Source organism: Mesoplodon densirostris, chromosome 10, assembly GCF_025265405.1.
Source record: "Mesoplodon densirostris isolate mMesDen1 chromosome 10, mMesDen1 primary haplotype, whole genome shotgun sequence".
Taxonomy (NCBI): domain Eukaryota; kingdom Metazoa; phylum Chordata; class Mammalia; order Artiodactyla; family Ziphiidae; genus Mesoplodon; species Mesoplodon densirostris.
In genome coordinates, this window is record NC_082670.1 from 94760634 (window position 1) to 94786056 (window position 25423).

Consider the following 25423-nt stretch of genomic DNA (forward strand, 5'->3'; position numbering starts at 1 on the left):
TTGTGGAAAACAGTGTTTTAAAGTATATGCTTGACCCATTTTAAACAAGTTACTTTCAGAAGCCTTGCCAGAAACATCCTTTAAGAGCATCATTCGTTTACGTCTGAATTGCAGCCCATCAATTGTAACTCCATGTGATTCTCGGAAAGAGCAGATTTTAATGTCAGACACAACAGGCTGCATCGGTTGGTTCAGAAAATGTCAGAAATGAGTGGCCTTAGTAAGTGCTGAAGAGGAGCCTAAGTTCTCCGAGCTCAGAGATCCTCAAGGCTGTTGAGGAAATAAATTCTTATTTAAGGCTCTACAGTGTAGACGCAGCCACTGACCACATTTTTTAAAATAAACACATTCTCTTCTGAATTGAAAAACATTTTTTTGTCAGTATAAATTTCCAACAATTGTCAAATACTCAGCAGGAGCAGTGGATGTTGCTTTCCACTTGGAGAAGAAAGAGCCCAGAAGAAGGCCCCATTAGATATTACTTTCATTGTCTCCTCTGAGAAAAGATAAACGTCCTTGAATACATGGGAGAATTGAAACCAAAGTTTGGAAGTCAGGATCATTAGGGATCAGATTTTTTTTAAACTGTTCCTTTTATTTTTAAAGTACCAGACATTTCCATGTACTTTAACACTTAAAATTTGTCATCACCTACTCAATTTTCTAGCCTTTGTCACAACATTCAGTGCCATATCTTCCTCTTCCAGTATAAACACCCTTCCTATTCTTCTTTAGAACTCCAGGCCAACAGAATATAAAAGTTGCTATAACATACTGATAACTCACTGTTACAAATTAAAATAAAAATCCAAACCATGTAGAAAAGAAAGCCTGAGTTTATGTTCTCTTATGTTCCTGTAGTCATAGGGCCTAAATTTATTGCTCTAATATGATAATTAGATGCATGGTTGAAGTGATAATATATTTTTCACTTAATTAGTCACAAAACATTTATGTGCAAGGCACTGTGGGTGGTGCAAAAATTAATAAACTATGGTTCCTACTCTGGAAGATCCATTTAGTCACATACAGGAGATGAACCAGGCATATAAATAAGCGTATGAGCTGGAAGATGCTTGTCTCCTTGATCAAGTTGATGTTTCTCAAAATTCATTGTTCATGATATCTACCAGGACATTTGTTTAGAAATGCAGACTCCTGGGCCCAGCTCTTTCAGTACGCCAGAGAAATAGGGCCCAGAAATCTTCATCGTTAATAACTACTTCTAAAAAATAATTCTGATGCCGATGGTCAAAGATGGCCCCTTGAGAACTGGGAATCACCAAAGAGTGAGATAATACAGTAGGGAAGGAATATACAGATGTGAAGGAAGCTGCATTTGTTTTTTGGGTTTTTTCTTTTAACATCTTTATTGGAGTATAATTGCTTTACAAGGGTGTGTTAGTTTCTGCTTTATAACAAAGCAAATCAGCTATACATATACATATATCCCCATATCTCCTCCCTCTTGCATCTCCCTCCCACCCACCCTATCCATTTGAAATAGAACCAGAAGGATTGGTGAGATTTGGCAGTTCAGAGTGGAGACGGGCCCCGAGGGGAAGGGGGCTTGCAATGTGCCTGAGTGAGGAAGTGGGATCGACAAAGGCAATGATCTGCCTTCTCCTCACTGTCATTTTTCATTATTAATCAGATGTTCCGGATCCACCAGAAAACCTTCACTTGTCTGAAAGACAGAACAGAAGTGTTCGGCTGACATGGGAGGCTGGAGATGACCACAACAGCCATATTAGCGGTAGGGAAGACTTGGGGTAACTGTAGTTTCCAGAGTTAAAATTAGTATTAAAGCCATTAATACCACCAAGGGTGGATTATCCTTAGAACATCCTTTAAAATGTTTAATATTGTATATAAATCTTAGTATAACTTAAACATTCTCAATCCATTCTAATGTGTTTTTCTATGTTCCTACTGCCAGAGTACATTATAGAATTTGAAGGAAACAGAGAGGAACCTGGAAGGTGGGAAGAATTGACTAGAGTCCAAGGAGAGGAAACAACAGTCATGTTATCTTTGGCTCCGTATGTGAGATACCAGTTCAGGGTCATAGCCGTGAATGAAGTAGGGAGAAGCCAGCCTAGCCAGCCATCAGACCATCATGAAACACCCCCAGCAGGTACGTAAGTTCACACCTCAACTTCCTAACAAGTTTTAGTCTGTCGCATCTTTGAACAGATAGAGGGAGGAAAAAAGGATTGATAACCTGGTGTAGGATTTTAGATTTCTCCCAGTAGAGAGCTTGAATAGTTCTGTAAATTTAACAGCATGCAAACTATTTAAAGTACATCAGTCTCAAAAGTCGTATGTAAATGTTTGATAGATAGCAGGATATTACAAGGAGGTACATGGACAAGCATTACTCTGAGTAATTTCTGACAGCTAAGTATTGTGTTAAAATCAGGTACCATAAAGTAAGTTCTAAATTGAAGTTCAGTATATAGGGAGAAAGTCAACTTTCTCTCTTTATTTTTCTCCTCATTTCAACTTCCTGAAATAAAACATTTGACATGTTATAGGCAGCTTGTTAAATTTTCATTGCATCTAATGTCATTAATTTTATCCATTTAGTATATTTTTGTATCTCAATAGCTAAATGAATATCTAATACCTATCTAAATTCCCAAGATGCTTTTTAAAAAAAATTATCAAGAATGAGCATGCTATAGTAGTGTATACAGAATTCAAACTATAATATTGTAAGAATGAAACTTATATAATGTTATAAACCAAGAAAATAATGACAGCGCTGACCTCTATATTACTGAATTGGGATTGGTTATCAATGTGGTCATAGCCTGGTTTTTTTTCCTCTGGCTGAAATAAATATGCTAGGATAGAATTCCCTTTTAGGATTGAGAAAAAGCAAGGGGAGATAATAACTGAATCAGATACTTGTGTGATTTTAGTATAAATTCATCTTGGCACTAAACTCCATACTTAGCCCTTTTTTATAAAATGGATCCATCTGAATATATTTCGTGGGCACGTTAACTGCTGTTTCCTATTTGATGCCCCTAAAACTTGGCTGTTGATATTAATACATGATCTTTAATTTTATTCGCTTAGAGGCAAATATTCAGAACAAAATTTCTAACAATAATTCTAATAGAAAAAGTAAAGCAGATTTAAAACTAAAAATGTATATTTAAATAGTGGGTTTAGATTTTTAAAAGCAGGTTTAAAATTTAAAGAGCAGGGTTAAAATGAAGACAGGTAAAGAAAACCTTCCACTCTCCATTGAATAATAGTTATATCACTCCATGAACAGATTTTACTCCCTGAAGTAAAATACATATTTAAAAGCTGCCTTATGTGAGGTGACAGATGTGTTAACTAACATTATTGTGGTGATCATTTCACAATATACACATATAAATGTTATATATATGTGATATATATACATTCTAAAATCATCATGTTGTACACCTTAACATAGTGAACTTACACAATGTTATATGTCAATTATATCTCAGTACAGCTGGGGAAAAAAAACTGCCATAAATCTTTTTTCAAACTGGGCCAGATAGAAATAAATAAATAAAATCAAAGTTTTAAAAAATCTGTTTTTTGTGGGAGGAGGGATGATATGATGATTTATCTATGGACCATACAGTGGGAAAAAGTAATTTTAATACTTGTAATTTTTCAGCTCCAGACAAGAATCCACAAAACATAAGGGTTCAAGCTTCTCAACCCAAGGAAATGATTATCAAATGGGAGGTGAGGATTCTTTTTGTGTTATTTATTACCTTTGTGTGTTTTTCCTTTTTTTAGGTCCACATGCTAAGTATGATGATAGAATAATATATTTTAAGAACAAAGGGCTAAGATTTGTATATTTTATAAGTATATTTTATTTGCATATTTTAAAGATCATCATGATTAGAATGTTGTGAAATAGAGTTTCACAGTGGTAGATAATTTAAGAAAGGTTACACAGGTTGATTTCGTTATAATCCATCCCCCAAAGTTTACAATTCCTAATATTTTTATTACCAATATTCTAAATCCTCTCCCATTCAAACAAATACTGAAAGTCTTTCAGTAAATTTTGGTACATGGGCTAATAAAGATTATTCATATCAAAAGGATATGAATAGGAATAGTTACCACTTACTAAGCACTATTAGGCATTTTGCGTGCTCATTTCAAATTCTGAGAATAGTGTTGTCAAGAGAGCATCATTAATACTGTGTTCTAGATACAGAAACTGAGGTCCAGGCTGATAGATAGACTGGCCCATCACCACACAACTAGAAATCAACAGAGCTAGGATTTCAACATGAATATCTTTGGATTTCAAACCCTACTCATTTTCTCTTTATATAAATCTCCGTTAAAAGTTACTAAAATAGACTTTCCTCCTTGAATTTGGCATAAAATCTTATATCTGCTCAGATGACTTTAACTTTTTTGAATGTCATTTCTAAATTTCTTCTGTAACAGTGGAAAGCTGTTTTTCCCCTCTATTATTTTGACATTTGATGAACAAGTATTTTAACTTACTTGAAAGTAGATTGCCATCCAAAGATTCTGATTAATAATAGTTTTCCAACTTTGAATTCATTGAATTTTACAAACATTTTTGAATGTATGCTGGAATATATTAATTTATTTCCACACCTCATTTCAGATGTGATTTTTTGAAGAATTTTAGAATGTACAAAGTTTGATTTCCTTTTTTCTTCATCATATATTGGTCTTATACGACAACATTGCCCATACCTGCAAAATATGTAGTCAATAATTTTATGTCAAAACTAACCCTTTATTCCCATTTCAGTGAAATTAAGTTTTACAAATTTGAAAAAAAAGGTAATATACAGAAACTAAATATATTCAAGAATGTCATTATTTTCTTGAATATGTGGCCAAAAATAGCTGCTACCACATTGTCCTGGTGATTATTTAATTTAGAATTTGAAATTATGTTAGTATCTTATTCTTTTAGAGTATCTCTTCTTTTAAATTCCATGGAAATTTCTGTAAGAGAAATGATATAACTGATCGATTAGATGACAGTAATAGTGTATAATTACCAGGTCAGATCCTCAAAGAAGTATACCATTTTCCACTAACATCAGCTCCTTAATCCTCACCACTCCTCTGGGAGGGCTACAGTAGCTCCATGGTATCAGCATTACATTCTGTCCAGAGAAGCTGGGACTATCAGTTTAGTGACCTTATCCAGATGCCATGCCCCGAGTCAGTAATGAAAAGAGGGCAGGAATCTGCAGTCCTTCTTGCTGATCATCTTATTCATAAATCACTCTTCTCCCCCCCAAAGATATATAAGACTGATTACTAATGCTCTCTTCTTGGAAGAATGGGATTATACCATGAAAGTGTTTACAATTTGTCTTTGAAGAGTAAATGACATGTAATTTAGTAAATAATTGACCAGAGGAAGAAAGTACTCAGAGAGATTTGGAACTATGTTGACAATTATATTCATAATATATTCCATTGTGTTTCATATCATTTTGGAATGTCAGAGATCTAACAACTATAAGCACAACCGGTGAAGTTTAAGTACATTTACTCATCAGTTACTGTTTTGCATCGATTATTGTGTAAAAAGGAGTTAAATGCCAGGTAATTCCCCAAGTTGACAAGCGCACACTGTGAACATATTACCAGATCCCATCCAAAGACTGACTCACAGAATAATTCCTGTCTACAAGATAATGACCAGAGAGAAGCAGTTTGTTTAAAAAAAAAAAAAAATCTTTCACAAAAGGGTTAAATAGGAACAGACTAGTTGCTCCTAATTTTTGTTTATGTTTTCTTTTTAGCATTAAATATGAATAAAAGTAATGTATTTTGAGGTCCTTGGTTTATTTATGGCAATTAAAAAAAGTCTTTGTTCTCCTGGAATGTATAATCTAGTTGGAGAGACGGACAATAAGCAAATACATGAGAAATAAAACAATACCATTTCGAAAAATTCAATGGAGGAAAATAATATACAGACTTTTGTATGTAGCTTGTTAATGAATATGCATTTACTCACTGAATGGGTGAAACTTATATTACAGTCAAAAATGAATTTCAGTTTATTTTATTTAGCTCATGTTCTATTATATATGAATTATCTTTATAAATGTGTCACATTAAATATTAAGGATACAAAATTTTTTTTTAAGTATTAAATTTGAACTTACGGATAGAACTAGTCTTTTTAGTTAGCATTATCTTCTAAGATTCACTTCTCTTGTATTACGTAGGTCACGACTCACTCTCATGTTTCAAGTGTTAAAAAATGATAATATCCTATCCCTCAAAACAGAGAAAAAGAGCCCACTGCACCCTGATTGGTTAAATAATTATACCCTGATGAGTTTTGCTTGACTTTTCCCTTTGTTCTTAGGTGTAAATGTATTTATGTTAAATTTGAACTTCTATAAAATAGCAAATTTCTAATCTCAAAGACTCCAGAAAACAGAGGAACAAAAACAAAACAAACAAACAAAAACCCAATTCACTAATGTTTGGGAAATAGGAACTGCTTCAGTTACCTGATTATATGATCACAGCCAAGTTGTTTCACTCCTAAAGGACCTAGGATTTATTATTTCTACTGCAAGTATAATAAGAAAATCCACCACCTTTAAAATGAATTTAGGCAGTACAGAAAATCTGTCCAGTTTCTAGATGAGTCATTATAACCTTGCTTTGTTCATAGATCTCTTTGAAAATACGATAGAGGTATAGTTTTGCTCTAGAAAGTTATACATAGAAAGTTTTCCTAACAGTTTCACGGCTTTTCAGATCCTTTGAAGGGCACTCGTGGACCCCATCTAGAGATGCCTAGCCATCAAGTTAAGAACCTCTTTTATAGAGATTCCTTCCTTCCGAGCAGCTTCATGAGCAGAGGGGAGGCTGGTGGTCTTTCCCCACCACTCACATCCCTGGCTCCGTATTGCTCCTCTGGTCTGTTATCTTTAGTGGGGGCCTATTTGAGAGTTTGCTGAGGTTTTGTTGTCCACTGTCTGAAAGCCCAAATACAAAGTATTCCTGCAGTTTCTTTGGGAGCCTAGGCACCAAGGAGGCTGGCGATTTAGGTAAGATTTTTCTTAAAAGTGTTGCCTATGGTGGTGGCACAGTTAGTTTTAAATTTTTCCAGAGAGCTTTATCAAATGTAATTATTTTTCTTGAAGCAAAACATGTGTAAATTGAATAATAGTATTTGTACACATTTATTGTCAGTTGGGACTGAAGGAAATTGTAATTGCAGATTGTAGTATGGAACTAAAAGCTTGTGGACTGATTTATCCGGGCAATGCTAAAGCCTCCAGTGAACTTACATTTATATGAGAGTAGAAAATATCTTGGGAGAAAACTTGGAAAGCAAAACATAAACGACTATGAAAATCTCAGAAAGTGTTTGTTTTGATATTTTTTCCTACTAGCTAATTTAAGTATTCACCCTGGAATAAGCATAGACTTGAAATTATTTTGCTGATTTAGTGTATACTTTCAACTTAATTCCATCCAGTCCCTCTAACAAGTATTTTCGTAAAGTAGACTGAGTCCAGAAGCATTGTAAATTCTGTAAGAACACTATATATGATATTATTGAATCACTTGCATATACAGACAAAACTACTATTTATATATGTGACCCTTATAAATCTGTGACTAAAATCACATTTTTTAATGTATTCTATATAACTGATTCACTTAAATGCACATTCCCATTTTTATGATATTAAACAGATGGTTTAAATCACATTGATGTTTTTGGAATTAAAGTACTGTTCGATTAAAAACTGGAGTGGAAATAACCAATTTCCTATATGAGAAATTCCTCCACTATATAGCTCTATACAGCAAAATAAAGTGGAGGGTGGGAAGCGCTTTCTCGCAAAAGAAATAGAAAGAGAATGGGCCAGGAGCTGGGGAAATATTTTATTGTAGAGACGAGTACATCTTCTGGGTACTAATGTATAAAAATGCTTATTATCCAAAAATATTTACTTGCTCTCTTCTCTTGGAAGGAAGATGGAGGAGGATGGATGGAGTCGGGTAGAAAGAGTTCTGACTGAAAAGCCATGGAAAAAATCCCATTTATATCCATGGAGTTCATGGCCACATTCTTTTTATTTCTGCAACTTCTCTGAGAGTGAAAAAAAAAAAAAACAGAATACAGAACAAAGTGTAAACATAAAGCTAAAACCCTCTGTGGAATCTCTTAGTAAATTCTTTCATATGTGAACTGTTAGGCATGATCCAGGCATCTAAATTGTGAGAGTCTCTACTTGGGGAGGTAAGGGAGCAAATTTCAAGGTTAAATTTACAGAATGACAACATTTTTCACAAGTATTTCTAAACCAAAGAGGGGGATTGAAGATCTCCCAAGAAATGATACCTTTATTGCAGCGTTTCTTGGGCCACTTAGGGTGGCTTCTGTGTCTGACTCAGCATGTCTGTGATCACGCGGGGTGAGTGTGGCCTTCTGTTTTAGCCTCTGAAACCCATGGAGCAGAATGGACCTGGACTGGAGTACAGAGTGACCTGGAAACCACAGGGAGCCCCGGTGGAGTGGGAGGAAGAAACAGTCACAAACCACACCCTGCGGGTGATGACGTCTGCTGTCTATGCTCCATATGATGTGCAGGTCCAAGCCATCAATCACCTGGGCTCTGGTCCTGAGCCTCAGTCAGTGATTCTCTATTCTGGAGAAGACTGTAAGTGGCGCACCTGAAACCCCAAGTACTTCAAGAATAGTTTCTCTCAAGTATATTACACTCTGTCGATGAATATTTTTGAGTGACTACTGCATGCAAAGTGGATGTACTAGCTGTAGGAGATAAAAAGACATATAATACACGGTTTCTACTCCAGGGTTGACTGCAGGAGAGTTGATCATTATAGCGTGGTAAGGAAGAATGTTGAAAGGTTTACTTTTATTCAGTTTCCAAAAAAAGCTATTTCTGTACTGAAAATCAAAGACTTGGAATCAGCAGTGCCCACAGTTAAGCAGCATAACTGTCATAAGGTTTCCAATCACATCTGCCCTTACTTGTCAAGGACTTCCTAACAGCTGCCTGCTGTTGCACCCTTGCCTCAGAGCTGGAGCCTTCCTAACGAAGATGAGGTGCACACTCAGATTTGCATATGAAATCTCACGTGCGCATGCACACACACACAGTTTTGAGGTACTGGTGATATGATCTTATTATTAAATACTTATACCATAATAATAGCTGCAAACAAATTATTGGAAAAAGGAAAGACTGCATTCCAAATCTGTACACGGTAGGAGTTATTCTCATTGTTCTTGCAGTATCCAAAGTAATATTTCGATCCAAGAATAGAAAAAGGTCTAGTTCACCCACTACCTAAATTCTCACTACACAGGACTTCTCACTGTGAACTAATATATTAGTCTTGGCTGCAGTGGGTTTGGTTGATTCGTCTGTAGTTAGCTCCCCTGTAGAACGGGGATAATAATACCACTCTATAGGGTTGTTCTAACAATGATGTAAGCCAATCCAGTATAGGCCCTCAGCACAGTGTCTGACACACAGAATATGCTCAATTAGTATCAGCTCTTATGAATATTAGATTCATCGAACTCCCAAGTAATTTTAGTTATATTATTAGTCTAGCTCACATGTTTCCAGAGGCAGATGCCCACAGAAGATTTTACTGGCCACTGTTTCCAGTTACATTGCCCACACTATCCATCTGAAGGGGGGCTTTTCTCAGTGTGGTCCAGGCTCTCCTCTTCTCTAGAAACCTATTTGGACCCTGAAACTCTTCTGTAATGAGCAACTCTTGGTTCCATTTGCAACTGATTTGAGACGAGTGTTTTCCTCAGATTAAAAAACATGAAAGATCACCTTTTGGAAATGATGCTAATGATTGTGCTTGGAGATTACTGAAAGCTAATCCTTCTTATGTGCTTAACAGATCCTGATACAGCTCCAGTGATCCATGGGGTGGATGTGATAAACAGCACATTAGTTAAAGTTACCTGGTCAACAATTCCAAGGGAAAGAGTACATGGACATTTGAAAGGATATCAGGTTTTTATCATAGATTTTCTTCTTCTCACTGTGGAATTAATATATTTCCTGTAAATAAGAACTGATTCCAGGGCCTCCCTGGTGGCGCAAGTGGTTGAGAGTCCGCCTGCCGATGCAGGGGATACGGGTTCGTGCCCCGGTCTGGGAGGATCCCATATGCCGCGGAGCGGCTGGGCCCGTGAGCCATGGCCGCTGAGCCTGCGCGTCCGGAGCCTGTGCTCCGCAACGGGAGAGGCCACAACAGTGAGAGGCCCGCATACCGCAAAAAAAAAAAAAAAAAAAAAAAAGAACTGATTCCAGAAGAAGCCAAAAGAGAATGTGCCACCACGGCTGATATGTTAAAGGGTTCCTATTTTCATTGCAGGTAAATTGGTGGAAAACAAAAAGTCTGTTGGATGGAAGAACATATCCCAAAGAAGTAAACATTCTGAGATTTTCAGGACAAAGAAACTATGGAATGGTTCCTTCTCTAGATGCCTTTAGTGAAATTCACTTAACAGTCTTAGCCTATAATTCCAAAGGAGCTGGTCCAGAGAGTGAGCCTTATATATTTCAAACACCAGAAGGAGGTGAGAGAATAACGATGTAGAATAACGATGTATTTAATAAAGTAAATATCCAATTTTTAAATAAATAACAATTTAAAATAAATAACAAAGTAAATATCCCAATGGCCAAGACATTTCCTCCCTTATTAGTTAATCCGTACTTAAGTCATATGAGTTAGCTTCTCAATTTAATAAACTGTAATTTTTTAAAAGAAATTTACCAATTTATGAGTGTCTGTTGTTGACCTTGTGTTTTCCAGTACCTGAAAAGCCAACTTTTCTCAAGGTCATCAAAGTTGATAAAGACACTGCCACTTTATCCTGGGGACTACCTAAGAAATTAAATGGAAATTTAACTGGCTATCTATTACAGTACCAGATAAGTAAGTACATATTTGAACTGGATTTGCCTAGTAATGTTTCATTTTTTTCTGGTTGCGTATTTGGTTTACCATGCTGGGAATCCAATTCATGGTTTGTAAGCTGGCATACTTCCTTTACAGCACAGGGGTTTGTAAACTGGCTGGCAGACCAAATCCAGCCTGCTGCCTGTTTGTATAAAGAACGTTTTATTGCAACACGGCCATGTCCACTCACTTAAATTTGTCTATAGCTGCTTTCTCACTAAAGTGGCAAAGCTGAGTAGTTGCCACAAAGATTGCATAGCCCACAAAGGCTAAAATATTTACAATCTAGTCCTTTTTGGAAAGGTTTGCCAATTCCTGTTTTAGAAGAAAAGCAGTATGTTAATAGGTACCAGAAAACATGCATTTAATATGTATATATATAAGAGGCCTCGAGCATTAGGAAATATGCAAAGAAGAACTAAATGATGTAGTGGAGATTCAAAGCACACTAACTTCCACACTACACTGCCTGTTCTGTCTCTGGTGCATGTTTCCAATCTCAACCCTGCATGTATTTGTATTTGAGAATCCTCTATTGGTAGCCCAGTGGTACAGTCACGTAATATTGAGAGAACCAAGGAGTCGTCTTTGGACCATTACGGTAGGCTCTCCCCCTATGCTGCTGTGCCGTTAGGTTAAAAAAAATCAAACAAACATGTTTAGATGAAATCAGCTCATTTTTAATCATAATGCCTCCCATCTTCAATAGTTTTCAAATCTAGGCATCATCTCAAAATGGAAATTAGGGGACTGAGCTCATAGAAAAAATTTCAACTTTGAAGACATGAATTCCTAAACAACAAAAACACCAGGGGGCTTCCCTGGTGGTGCAGTGGCTGAGAGTCCGCCTGCCGATGCAGGGGACACGGGTTCGTGCCCAGTCTGGGAAGGTCCCACATGCAGCGGAGCGGCTGGGCCTGTGAGCCATGGCCGCTGAGCCTGCGTGTCCGGAGCCTGTGCTCCGCAACGGGAGAGTCCGCAACAGTGAGAGGCCCGTGTACCGCAAACAAAAAACAAAAAACAAAAAACAAAAAAAAACACCAGGACTATAGAAACCCAGTCTACACTGCTTGCAAAAGTCAACTTGATCATAGCCCTGAACTGCCATCAGTCAGTTCAAGGCTTGCAGCAATTCAGGTCAGGTACCAACTTTAGCTTCTGATGGCCTATTCTGTTTTAGGTACCTATGATTAAATGGATACAGCCATAACCCTAATAGAGGCAGCATATTAGCGTCTTTGAGTGCTTGGTATGTAGCAGGATCAGTAAGTACTAAGAATTCTCCCTGCATTTTTAAAAATTAAAACAGGAAATCTATGAGGTATGTACCATCACTACTTTATGGATGAGAAGCATATAGAGCTCACTTACAGAAAGCTGTGCAGTAAAATAAGTGTCACACAAGGATTCAGACCCAGCTCAGTCATTCTAGATGCTGAACTGTAAAGCCTACACTATTCCATGAACTGGATTTCAAACATGTAGAAAGCACTAAAGAAATATTTGAAGACTTTCCAAATGTCACTTTGCTTGATAAAGATATGCCTTATCTTTATCCTCATAATGAAGAAACTCAACATTAAATTCCAACCTTCATGTGCCACCAGGGAGGCCCTATAAATTTATTTTTAAAACAAGTTCTTAGAATAGATAGAGAAAAGGCTGAAATAGTAACAATTGCAGTGGTTACTGTACTACTTGATATGTGGATTTTTAAATAAATGATATTATATACTTATTCTGCTATTAATATTAAGTGATTGAAATATTTTTAGGTGGCTTATATATTTTTGTGGCTCTTATATATTCTAAATAGTTGTCGAGTGTGTATATGAGAGCTCTCTCTGCTTTCCTGAATTCTTACATTGATTGTGGTAGTTTTTCAATTGATTGGTGGTATTTTACAGGAATGCTCTCCAATAATCTACAAATGGTGATTATTTTACTTTCTTCTTTCCTGTGTTTGGATTATTAGTTTCTTTTTCATTTCCATTCATATCATTGTATTATATAGACCAATGGAGGCATTTTTATGTTAAAGAGTAAATGTATTTTTTTTATGGTCTCTTGGACTGAGAGTCAAGAGTGTTTATTCTAGCCATTTTCTTACCACTAATGGCTGCACAGTTTTGGAAATACCATTTCATCTCTTGGATTATTCTTATGGCAATCTTACAGTACTTTGTGCTCTTGCACAAATATCATGATCTTGCTCTGTGGCAGATTCTTTGAAAGGCACTATCTAAATCATCTTTTTCCATATATCACTTTACATAGTGCTTAGTATACAGTAGATATTTATAAATATGTAATTTATCAGTTTCTTGAGTCTACATATGTGAGTACTTATTTGGTGCCACATATTAAACCAGGAATATAGAAGACTCATGTAAATTATTGTCCAAATTATCACACCAGAAGGAGATTAAAAAATACTTAAGGATACAATGAAAATATAATAATGGGGGAAAGTTCATCATTTTAAATAGGTGTGGTAAAGCTGGAGTGATTTTCCAGTATGGCATAGTGATTAAAAACATGGGCTCTGGAGTTAAAAGGCTATAGTTTGGATTCAAATCCCAGGTTGCCAGTTAGTGGCTCTAGGTCTAGGCAAGGTGTTTATTGTTGCTAGACCTTAATTTTCCCATGTATAATACATCATAATAGTTACATGTACCTCAGAGAATTAAGTAAGTTGATAGCTCTGAATAATTAAGATAATATCTTGCATGGGCCTCCCTGGTGGCGCAGTGGTTGAGAGTCCGCCTGCCGATGCAGGGGATACGGGTTCGTGCCCCGGTCTGGGAGGATCCCATATGCCGCGGAGCGGCTGGGCCCGTGAGCTATGGCCGCTGGGCCTGCGCATCCGGAGCCTGTGCTCCACAACGGGAGAGGCCACAACAGTGAGAGGCCCGCGTACCGCAAAAAAAAAAAAAAAAAAAAAAAAGATAATATCTTGCAGACTACAAGCATACATAGACGCAAAGATAAGAGACAACATAACTTGAATGGTTAAGGCTGTGAAATTTGAGCCGTTGATATGCCTGTTTATTTCTTTAGTAAATGACACCTATGAGATTGGAGAACTAAATGATATCAACATTACAACTCCATCAAAGCCCAGCTGGCGTCTCTCAAACCTCAATGCAACTACCAAGTACAAATTCTACTTGAGGGCTTGCACTTCAAAGGGCTGTGGAAAACCCATCACTGAGGAAAGCTCCACGTTAGGAGAAGGGAGTAAGTACAGGAGGTTTACGCATGCTATGTTTTAAACTGCTCTGAAAGGGCTGCATCATGCTCATCACTGTAAATTAGAAATGATTGTGATCTCAATCTCTCTGACCTTCTGTTTTCCGCTGACGTAGAGAATTTATTTATCTTGTTTCTAAAGTTCACATTGACTCAATGTATGAACTTCTACACATCAGTAATCAAACTATACCTTTAGTGTATATAAGGTCAGGAACTATAATTTTGCTTAATTAAAATAGGGGGATATAAGGTCAAAAAGTTACCTGTAAGATTAGTAGAGGGATATTTTTCTTTTGGAAATGTTTCCACACGGGAAAATATTTGCCTCTTGCACTGGTAGACATTTTGCAACGCTGATCTAATACATTTCACCTCCATGTCATGACTCATATATACATTGATTCATATATCAATTTTAGTTTACTCTCTACTGGCTGATGCCAAGTAACTAGCTTGAAAATGGCTCATAAATCTCTGGTTTCATTTGTACAATTCTCCTAATGCAACTGCACTTTTTTTCCAGCTCAGGCCATTTCCCTTCCCAAATTATTTCTCCAATTATGATTTTAGCGGTATTTTTACTAAGCTTTCTATGTTATCAACAGGGCATCAGGAGAGAAAATAAGTAGAACAAGAAAGGGAAATGGATTGGAGGAATGGATATACACACTAATAAGTTTAAAAAGAGGGCCTTGTGTAGAATTCAAGTCCATCAGATTTAGAGGGATATTTGAGGCAGGCAGAAGGAAATGGGAGATGGTAGGAAGGGAAATATAAATAAGTCATTTATGTGTCATATACTACATGTCCGCTGTTCTGGATGCTTTCCCAATTTTTAGACTATGGAAAAAGAGAAAATAATAATGAAGAAAATTGAATTGTCTATCACTTATGAAAGATACAGATGGAAATGTATTTACATTTGCGAATCAGTATAAAATCAATGGGTTTGTGTGAATGGTTATGCTGTGACCTTTATTGTCAGTTTGTTTCTTCCTCTCATTTTGTTCCTACTGTAGCTAAATAATGAAGAGCTTCTGTTTTCCTCAGACTCCCTAAATACTCCAAACTCCCTTTTATGGGGAAAAAATATATATGTATATATTCAAAATGGTTTCTCCCCCAAAACCCACAAGTTATTCCCAAGGATGAATTAGACACCAAGTGAAATGAAGAACTCATTTACTTACTCCTAAGAGGTAGATTTAAAGATGGTGATTGAAAACTTTCTAGTAACTAAAAGGTTCTTATTTCTCAAGAGTTCAAACGGGTATCAAGTGTTCAACACAAAGAAAATAAGTCAGAATAGTGGCAATGTAAATATGCAACTTTCGTATTTTCTAAAACAGAATTTAGGGCATGGAGAGGGTTTTTTTGTTTTTTGTTTTTTAGGACCAAGACCATAGTATGTGTCAGAAATGCTAATCCCATTCCTGACAATTTGAAGCATGTAAGAAAAATTCGCAAAATTGCCTTACAATAGTTAGGCATTCTAGTATCTATGGAAATATTTGGAGAATTGGGGCTTGGTTGTGTTTATGTTTGACAAACTCTTTTCAGAGGGTAGAAAATGCTGTTTATGTGGTTTTATAAATGATGCTACATCTTTTCTGCAAATTAAAGATATAACTAATGTGCTTGAGTGTTTTACAGCATATTTCTTCACTCTCGTGTTGTAATTTGAAAATGTTTCTTACTAGTACGTTTGTGCTCTTTTTCAGGATTCTGCATTTTCAGCTACTGTCCCCTTCCCTAATTGACACTGATTTTTCTTCTATAGGCCTATCTTGCCATATTTACAGGAAAGAAACTGTAATCTCCTTCTGCCACTCAATTTCGGCATGATCTTTGAGAAAAAGAGAAAAATATATACATATATACTTCTACTGAGGAAATCCATCTTGCTATCACTAAATACTCTAAAAATGATAACTTCTGTGCAAATTGGAATGAATTTCTGTGTATCTTCCTTCTCTTTGCATAGATGGCACATTTTAAGGTCATCTGGCATTAAATCAGAGAATGGGATTTGATACACAAGCATTTTTTTCCCTCTCATTTTCTGGTTGTCACTCTGAGTTTCAGGTGGCTCACATTCCATAATCTAACTGGGGGAAAAAATGGAGTTAATCAGAAATATTCGTTTTTGTGTCATTACTGGTTTGAATAAAACACTTGCTCGGCTCTATTTTTCAAAAGCTTGCACTACTTAATGTAACACTAAATTTCTGTGTTTCAAAGGCAAAATTAATTATGTTTTGTTTCAATGGTGCTCAATCTTGAAGGCTTTCTTCAGCTAATATAACTGGTCTTATTTTTCCCACGGTGCCATTTTTTAACGCTCCTTGTGTTATCAGTAACTATATAATCAGTTTTTAACTCTGTGGTGAAAAGTTGTAACTAAATTTTAACGTGTGACACATTCTCATTTAAAACAGTGTAATAACTCCTAATATTCTCAACATGGAAATATATTTCATTTTCAATATAACTTGTTAACACTCCTTGGTTTACATTTATTTTATTCTTAGCAAAAGTATGGATCAAAAGGGAAAATATTTTAGGTATTTTGTTATAATATTAGACAGTAAATGTATATTTTAATGAAACTTGAGTCATATATTTATCTGCTACTGGTATTCTATAATTAATATATTGACATATTCATGTTTCTTTTGAAAAGTATAAATTTCTCACTTTGAAAATCTCAATGCATTTCATTTAAATGTACCTGTAAACCTGCACTTTTATGTAGCTTAAGTTTCTACAATTTTCAAATATTTAATATATGAGCATACTGTGATGCTATTCCACCAATATTTATGAAGACAACCAAGGCAAAAAGAAGTAATAATACAGAGTTAAGATTTTAATGCCATATGCTTTCACTTATAAGCCAAAATTGCCATATTCCGTCCCTGCTAGGTTTGTGAAAGTCCAAATTGCAACAGATGACATTGTATAGTTTTTTAAGTCTGTGTTTGGTTTTAAACCATTCATATGACCAGGCGGATTTATAGTATCGCTTCATTAATAAGTAAGTGCATCATCTTAAAAGGACATGAATTCAGTTCATTTCATTTACTCCATATCAGCATATTAAAAAAGAAAATCTTGAAACATTGCTTTTCTTGATCTTCTGATAATTCAGAAACTGAGGGGGGAAATGCTACAAAGGGCTCTCTTATTCATCTCAAATAACAATACTTTTTTACTTTTCATGTCCTACTTTTCAGTGATGACCATTCGTATGATTTAACTGTGTACGTTTCTTAGGTAAACGTGTCGAGAAGATATCAGAAGGAGTAAATCTTACTCAAAAGATTCACCCAGTAGAGGCATTTGAGCCGGGAGCTGAACATATAGTTCGCCTACTGACTAAGAATTGGGTTGATAACAATAGCATTTTTGAAGATGTAATTGAGACAAGAGGGAGAGGTGAGAAATGAGACTCTGTTTGGAGCCATCTTAGACAATACATCTGTGTTCTGTAGATTATTTAATTTTACATACTTCCTATATTAAAGATAAAAATACGAAGTATGTTAGCTATAAAAACAGTAGTTTCCATTTGTTTTGGCATAGCATTTTAAAATTGTCAAAATGAAAAATGTTTCACCAAGGTCCGAGTTATCCCTTATTGTTTTTACCAGAGTAGTTGCCTAAAAATGTCTGCTGCTAATTAACGTGTGTTAATAACAGAAACCAAAAAGAAAACCACAGCCAAAACCCCAGCGTCTCCATAGCAATCTGCATGTAACCGAGGCAGCTTGTGCTTTTGCTTGCTTGCTTGCTGTTGCTGCTGTATTTAACTGCATCTGTCTCTACTGTCTCTCTTTGGTTTTCATCCTCAGAATCAAACGCAATTTGAGAGGGCCCTTTCTAAAAAATGATTAAATGGGGCTTCCCTGGTGGCGCAGTGGTTGAGAGTCCGCCTGACGATGCAGGGGACGCGGGTTCGTGCCCTGGTCCGGGAGGATCCCACATGCTGCGGAGCGGCTGGGCCCGTGAGCCATGGCCACTGGGCCTGCGCGTCCGGAGCCTGTGCTCCGCAGCGGGAGAGGCCACAACAGTGAGAGGACCATGTACCGCAAAAAAAAAAAAAAAAAAAAAAAGATTAAATGATTTATCAGTATTCTCCCAATTAAATGTCCTTCAAATCACATTCCCTCTAGGGTCACTCCAAGGAAAATATAAAATTGATGATATTTTGTGCGTTTAAAAATGATGTTTAATTTTTCCCAGAAGGGCATAATTCCAAAGACCGTTTCTAGTGCTCAACGTGTGACTTCTCTTTGTACAACAGAATATGCTGGTTTATATGATGACATCTCCACGCAAGGCTGGTTTATTGGATTGATGTGTGCGATTGCTCTTCTCACGCTAATATTGTTGACTGTTTGCTTTGTGAAGAGGAACAAAGGTGGAAAGTACTCAGGTAAGTTTCTTAATATGACTTTGAATTTTATTAAATTCTCTTTAATTTCTCGGAGGCCATCTTCAGAGACATTTTAATATTTTTTAATTATACACTTAAGTCAAATTGATATTAGCACATTAGGTATACAGTATACTGAGAGGGGGGAAAAATTCCTATATTAACTAACCAAAGGGAATGCGTGTGGTCTAGAATATTATCTCTAGTTGGGTGCTTGTTTTCTTGTTTCTAATATATAAAATAGGCTCTAGGGAGCCATATAATACTTCCAAGCTTCTATTTTCTATCTGTAAAGTATCACAGATGTTGGTAAGACCTGTTACTAAGTCACACTCATATATTTTAATGTCTAAAGAAGGACCCATTTATAGTATGCCTCTCTACACATTCATGACCCAGAGATGTTTTGTATTAGTCCATTCTAATAGTACTGGCTCTGCTAGTCAACTGTGTTAAACTTAACCAGTGCTGGGGATGCATTTCTTATTACCATGACATATATCGGATACACTGCCTCTTGAATTAATTAATTGTTAATTAATATCTGGCTTTAATTTCATTCAATTTCCAAATTTCTTTTGTCTTTTTCAGATATACATGTTTGTTGTTACTATTATTATTATTTTTGCTTAGCATTCATGATGCTTTTATTACATAGGGGGAAAGACTTAGATCCTAGTGCTATTCGTTTGTTGATGTTCAGATCAGTGTGAAATTCTTTACTGGCTTATGATTCATCCAGCAAACATTTTGGGGAGCCCATTATGTATATTGCACAATCAAACAAGAGAATAATTTCTAAATTAGATTGTAAAGTTACACAGAATTTATGCCATTATACATGTTTTTTTCTTGCTTAGACTGAATTTGTTAGGAATTAGACTTTTAATGACTAATGAATGCTCTAGGTAATTAACTGGAAACTTTAAAGACAGAGAGCATTTCCTTTTGAGTGTCCCAACGAAATGTCATTTGTGAAATGTTGCACTCTCCAAATTCTGAAGAAGCTTCTTCAAATCGTGCCCAGAAAAGAAAAACAAGTCAGCATTTCATTTTTAGGACAACTAAGAGAAACTCTCAGGTCTTTGCAAGTAGTGGTAAAAGGTGCTATGAAGAAGGATTTTAGTTTGAGTTTTCCTGATAAAGTGAAGCAAGAGCCTCCTTGGCCTGTAGCGCAGTAGGCAGAATAAATCTAATTTATTCTATGTCATTATAGACTTGAATATTCTGATTATTGAGGCAGTTTGGCGTAGGAGAGAGAACCACCAGATGATTGACTTTTTCTTAATTCCCCTTAGTTTATAATGACATAGATCTATCAGCCAATGACATCTTCAAAAAGTTTAGGATAATAAAACGTATATACAGTAATTTGGTCTTCATTAAGAGACCATAACCAAGTTATGGACTCTTCCAGTATGACGTGTTGCCCACATAACACTACATTACTTGTGTGCATATCTGCAGCAGCCTGTAACTCTGATGACAAATAGACAAGCCAGAGAATCCTTTTTCTTTTTTTATTTGAACGCAGAGATAACTCTGATGGGTGATTGATAGGTACAACCACAACCAACCTGACTTTCACTGTCAACAGCACTGTTAAATATGTCTTTTAAAAATCACTTGTATTACTCCCCTCCCCCTTTTTTTTCAGTAAAAGAGAAGGAAGATCTGCATCCAGACCCAGAAGTTCAGTCAGTGAAAGACGAAACCTTTGGTGAATACAGGTAAACATTACGTTCCATTGAAATGTACCAGAGCACATATTCATCAGGTTATAAGCTTACAAATATAAAAAATGTTTCTTCTTAATGATGACAGGAGTGTATTTTAATACTCCTATAAAGAATAGTTTGTTTAAAAAGAAAAGAAAACAGAGGGCCTTAAGTGGCCCAATCAAATTTCTCTGTGCTGAGGTGGGGATGTAACCGCTATCTAGGTAGCATGTGTGCTAGGACACTTTTCTTGAAAGGTGTTATGCAGAGGACACTATTGTTATTTAGACTGAATATCCACAGCTGGAGTAGCTAAAACAGCTTGTAGTCTCTCCTTACCATGGCTATTGTGAACCCAGGTTGTATGCAGTTTACACCCATAAACATGTATCCTGGGCACCTCTGGTGTGTACCTAAAAGGTGACTGAGTCACAGAGCATGTCTTCAAGATGAACCTAGCCTTCAGAGGGAAAAAAGTATCAATGCAAATAACTGTAATTAATCGAAGAGAATAAGAGAGCAGAAAAGGGAGCAACCATTTCTACCTAAGAGGAGTTGTGGGAAGGGTCCTTCCAAAGGAGGGAAGGATGAAAAAGATGGCGTTACTCTTAACTACCAGACCAAACTTACGAAGGTATAAAAATGTGTCACACGTAGGAGAAATTGCAAGAAATCTGGTATGAGGTAGGTACCTCTTCTTTTCTTACCTGTTCTTTTCTAGGATGCCATTGTTTTCAGTCAGGTCCTCTGTATACTGCAGCCAAAGGAGCTATTACAGTTTCCAGGCATATGTGGCTGTTGGCACACAAGACCTGCATCCATATCAAATAATGGACTTGATGGGCTCTGACTGGCCTCACCCTGGATCATTACTATAATCAGGGATGTGGAGTATTCTGATTAGCCATCCTGCATTAACTGATGTACATCTGAGCCTCATTCTGAGCCTCATTCTAGGCTCTACTTTGTGCTATACTTATTTTTCTTTCTTCCATCTGAGGTAGTTTCCACGGAGAAGGAGCATTAAAGGCTGAAGGGAGAAAGAGAGAAAAAGAAAACTTGGAATTATACAAATTTAGGAAATTGTGACTCAAATCCCACAAGGCAGGGGTCACTGAGAGCCTATGGCAACTGTTGAAAATACTTTTGAAAGACAGATATTACTAGTTCGATTTTATGAGGAAAAAGCTAAGCCATGCCTTATTTAAAACCCATTCCCTCATATTTTGCTGCATGCTGTAAAAAGACAGGTACAATCATCCCCTGCAGGCTTTCACCTGGCATCTTGTTAGTTAATACAGTTTCCATCATCTTTCCCCAAAACTACATGTTTATCCGGAAAATTATTCAAGGAGACAGTTACATAACGTGAATTCTCATCTTTCCAGCTTCTGGTAAGAGTTGCTTCGCTATTTGTGGCCTGGTCCTTAAGGTAGTGCCACATTTTGTCTTTTTGTTTTCTTCGTCTTTGCTTTTATAACTGTAGCATCCCAGTTCGGGAGCCAATTACTATATGAGTCAGGACAGTCTGGGTCATGCTGCTGTCGAAAACAACGCCATATATTTTTCTTTCTCAAGTTGCGTGTGCAACACAGATGGCTCGAGCCATCTTGGTCACTTGGGAGCACCGGCTGGTGAGCGAGCACTGAGGGTCAGCAGAGGAAATGGAACATGGCAAATGGAGCACTGGCTGGAAAGTGACATGTCACCTCTGCTCACTTTGGCCAAAAGCAAGTCACATGGCAATGCATAACTCAGGGCAGTGAAGTATCATCCTGCCACGCTTCCAGAAGGCTGAGCTATGGACCTATTTGATGACGAGCACCAGTGACTACCACCTACTATCAAGTGCTAATAGCATGCTAATTATATTTTTCTCCCAAATTTTCCTTTTCTAGAATTTTATAAAATCTTCTAATTTGGTGTACAGCTTTCTAGTGTGATGGAAGTTGATATTAAAAAAACCCATCATCTAGAAATGAAGAAAACTATATCATTTTACAGACCTTTTACTAACTCAGACTTGCTTTTGTTGAAGAATAGAACGCAAAGCATAAATGAATGTAGGATACTTGTAGTATTTCTGTTCTAAAAATGCCAGCTTTTTTTTTTCCATTTAACAAACCTGAGTTTAGAAACTATATTAAAGAAAGTTCTTTGGTTACAAGAAACAGAATTTGATTGATTAACCTAAACAAGAGAGACATTTCTGGAGGGATTTGGAGGAACGTGCAGGATCAAAGGTAAAGAAAGACAGAAGACCGAGACTTGAGTTCGAGACTAGGCTTCCAGAAGTTCATGAAAGTGAAGGAAATAACATTTGTTCTCTATGTAATCAACAGATTGAATATCTGCATGTCTCAGTTTTAAAGGGAAGCAGGAGTGTCGTGAGTTTCTCAATTACTCAGAACGACACAAATTTGGTAATGACGATTTAAACATTTCTTTGTGAAAGGGGTCATTCAGGATTTACCTGTCCTGTCTTCAGTGCTAATATGAATATCCGGAAAATTTAAAAACCTATTAGCACTTGTGCATGAGTCTTGCTTTACATGAATACCTCACATTAGATTTTGTCGAATTCTTCTTTTTTATTTTCTAGTGACAGCGATGAAAAACCTCTCAAAGGAAGCCTTCGCTCCCTTAACAGGGATATGCAGGCCACAGAAAGTGCCGACAGCTTAGTCGAGTATGGAGAAGGTGACCATGGTCTATTCAGTGAGGATGGGTCATTTATTGGAGCCTATGCTGGATCTAAGGAGAAAGGATCGGTGGAAAGCAATGGAAGTTCTACAGCACCATTTCCACTCCGAGCGTAAACGCAGAGCATAGAAACACATCAGCGGTGTACACCAACCTTCCATATTTATCTGCTTCAAGGGAGCAAGAACTTTTCCTATAGGAATAGAAACATTGTGGCAAAAGACTTTTTATCCAGAATCTGAACTTCCTGCAGCTGTGTTGAGAACAATAGCACTGCCTTATAGCACTGCCTTGAAAAAGTAAAATACCTACCACTACACGTCTGTGTTTTTTTTTTTCAGGTGCTCAAAATGCAGAACACAAAACAAATCCTGAATTTAGATGCACCTCACCTGAATCCAAAGTATCCATCCAGTGAACTCCATATTTGCCTGGTTTTTACTCTTCACTGTGTTTGCAGAGATGTTGCTACCTTGTGGGTTTTCTGTGTATGCACATGTGTATTCCGTCTCGGAGAACTGTCTTAGTGACTTCGCTTCCTGACAGGTTAAAAGATGGTAAGCAAACTGGTTATTTAAAATGTAAAGAGAATGAATGTCTTACTTAAACAGTTCGTTGAATATATACAGTCTAAATTTATTATTTAAAAATTAAGTAGTAGAAGTCTTAGGTGAATGATCAACTAGTATTTATTGAGCTCCTAACTCTTTGCCCAGAGACGGCCATGCTTAAACAGAATTCTACCTTTTTCAGTTTCAAAGTGAATTTGTAATTTCTATCACTTATGACATCTACAAACAAACATCTTTGTTTTTTGTGTTTTTTTGGACTCAATTCAGCTGCAAAAGAAGCAGTGGTCAGAAGGTTATCTTATGAAAGAACAGGCAGGAGGTGTCCGTGATGCTGTGGTCTAATAACTGGTATCTATTTAATAGCTCCATTTCTAAACTGACTGCTTGTACCTTTTCTCTGTTTGTATAATGGTATGTTCCATATATTTCATGAATGCATTGTAAATATTATGTTAATATTTACACAATTTAAAATAGAGATTGTTTTATTTTGGAGTGAGAAAAAGAACATTAACAGGCATGTCTGTATAGCTGGAGTATATAGTAATACACCATGTTTCATCATTCCAAAGCTCCAACCAATCACATGAGGTTCCCAAACTGAAGACTTTGTACAAAGCATTTGGATGTTGTTCTTATGTGCTTTTCCCACTGTCTCAAAATAAAATATCCTCATATAAATATTGAGGGGAATGATTCCATATTTTTCAAAGTAAATTTTTGTTGTTGAGTGTACTCCTACCCCAGCCCCCCAAAAGAAAAACTGTTTACAGTAGAAATTCCTATACATAGGTTTTTCCTGTGTCACACTTTAAACATCTTCAGGGTGGGATAGTTTTCTATGTTCCCCTTCTGTCAAATCCAGTACAAATTCAGGGAATTTATTTCCTGGCACATGAGCTCCTAGTCCTTCTAAAATTATACATGGAAACGGTTTAGAAATACTATGAAGGATGGTGCATGCATGTCAGTAAAATTCAGTGTGGAGCTTCTCATTTTATGGAAAAAAAATTTAACCTTACCTCAACATTCTTCTTAAGTGTATTTCTTAATTATGTTTAAGTGAAATTGACTCACAGATTTTACTTTATTTTTTGAACTGTACCCATCGGTGTATATTGTTAAACCCTTGACTTTGATGTATGTAGCCCCCTCTTTCTTGTGGACCAAAATGAGGGAGTGTGTATAATGGTCAATGCAATAATCCCCACGGAATACCTAATTATCGTTTTAAACCCTGTCTGTCCTCCAAAAGGGATGGGCAGCAAAAGAAGGTCTTACTTAAAACAATACTTTGTGGGCTCAGGACTTGACCACACCCCTGAGGTAAGAATTCCCAAAGTGGGAAGGCACTGTGCCTCACCCTGACTCTGAGGGTGCACGCACCCACCCATCCAGCCCCTTGAGCTTTATCCCCATCTAATTTTAAGGCACAACTTTTCTCAAGGAAGAATCATCGTGTTTTGACTTACCTGGGAGGAATTTCGGGTACTCAGCTATCGATGAGGCCAAGGGTAGGACTTCTGAGTTTAGTCCCACTAGTATTCCACTTGCTCTTCTTTGTCATCAGCTAAACAAGGTTTTAACGGAATCGTGCAGGATGGACATAATCTCAGAAGTGCATTAGGATTAGATTTATTATCAATTTAATTACCTGTAAGTTAGAAGGAAACACAAATAATGAAATGTTTGCTTTTCCTAGATCGTAGAGTTCTCTGTTAACTGTG

At 36.6% G+C, this 25423-nt stretch overlaps 1 protein-coding gene across 3 annotated transcripts in view; it reads left to right on the top strand.

Moving 5' to 3' along the window:
* The window catches only part of CHL1 (cell adhesion molecule L1 like), a 79426-nt gene extending 56186 nt beyond the window's left edge, over window positions 1-23240 (top strand). For 2 of the 3 annotated variants that reach the window (XM_060109948.1, XM_060109949.1), the window contains 12 exons: window positions 1655-1756; window positions 1940-2137; window positions 3671-3741; window positions 8489-8711; window positions 9940-10055; window positions 10420-10624; window positions 10864-10986; window positions 14071-14250; window positions 17542-17703; window positions 18572-18703; window positions 20361-20433; window positions 23024-23240. In XM_060109948.1, the coding sequence (XP_059965931.1) occupies window positions 1655-1756; window positions 1940-2137; window positions 3671-3741; window positions 8489-8711; window positions 9940-10055; window positions 10420-10624; window positions 10864-10986; window positions 14071-14250; window positions 17542-17703; window positions 18572-18703; window positions 20361-20433; window positions 23024-23240 (1802 nt within the window). The remainder of the gene's footprint in view (window positions 1-1654; window positions 1757-1939; window positions 2138-3670; window positions 3742-8488; window positions 8712-9939; window positions 10056-10419; window positions 10625-10863; window positions 10987-14070; window positions 14251-17541; window positions 17704-18571; window positions 18704-20360; window positions 20434-23023) is intronic. The other variant, XM_060109950.1, reaches the window with a different exon arrangement.
* Window positions 23241-25423: the final 2183 nt, after the last annotated feature.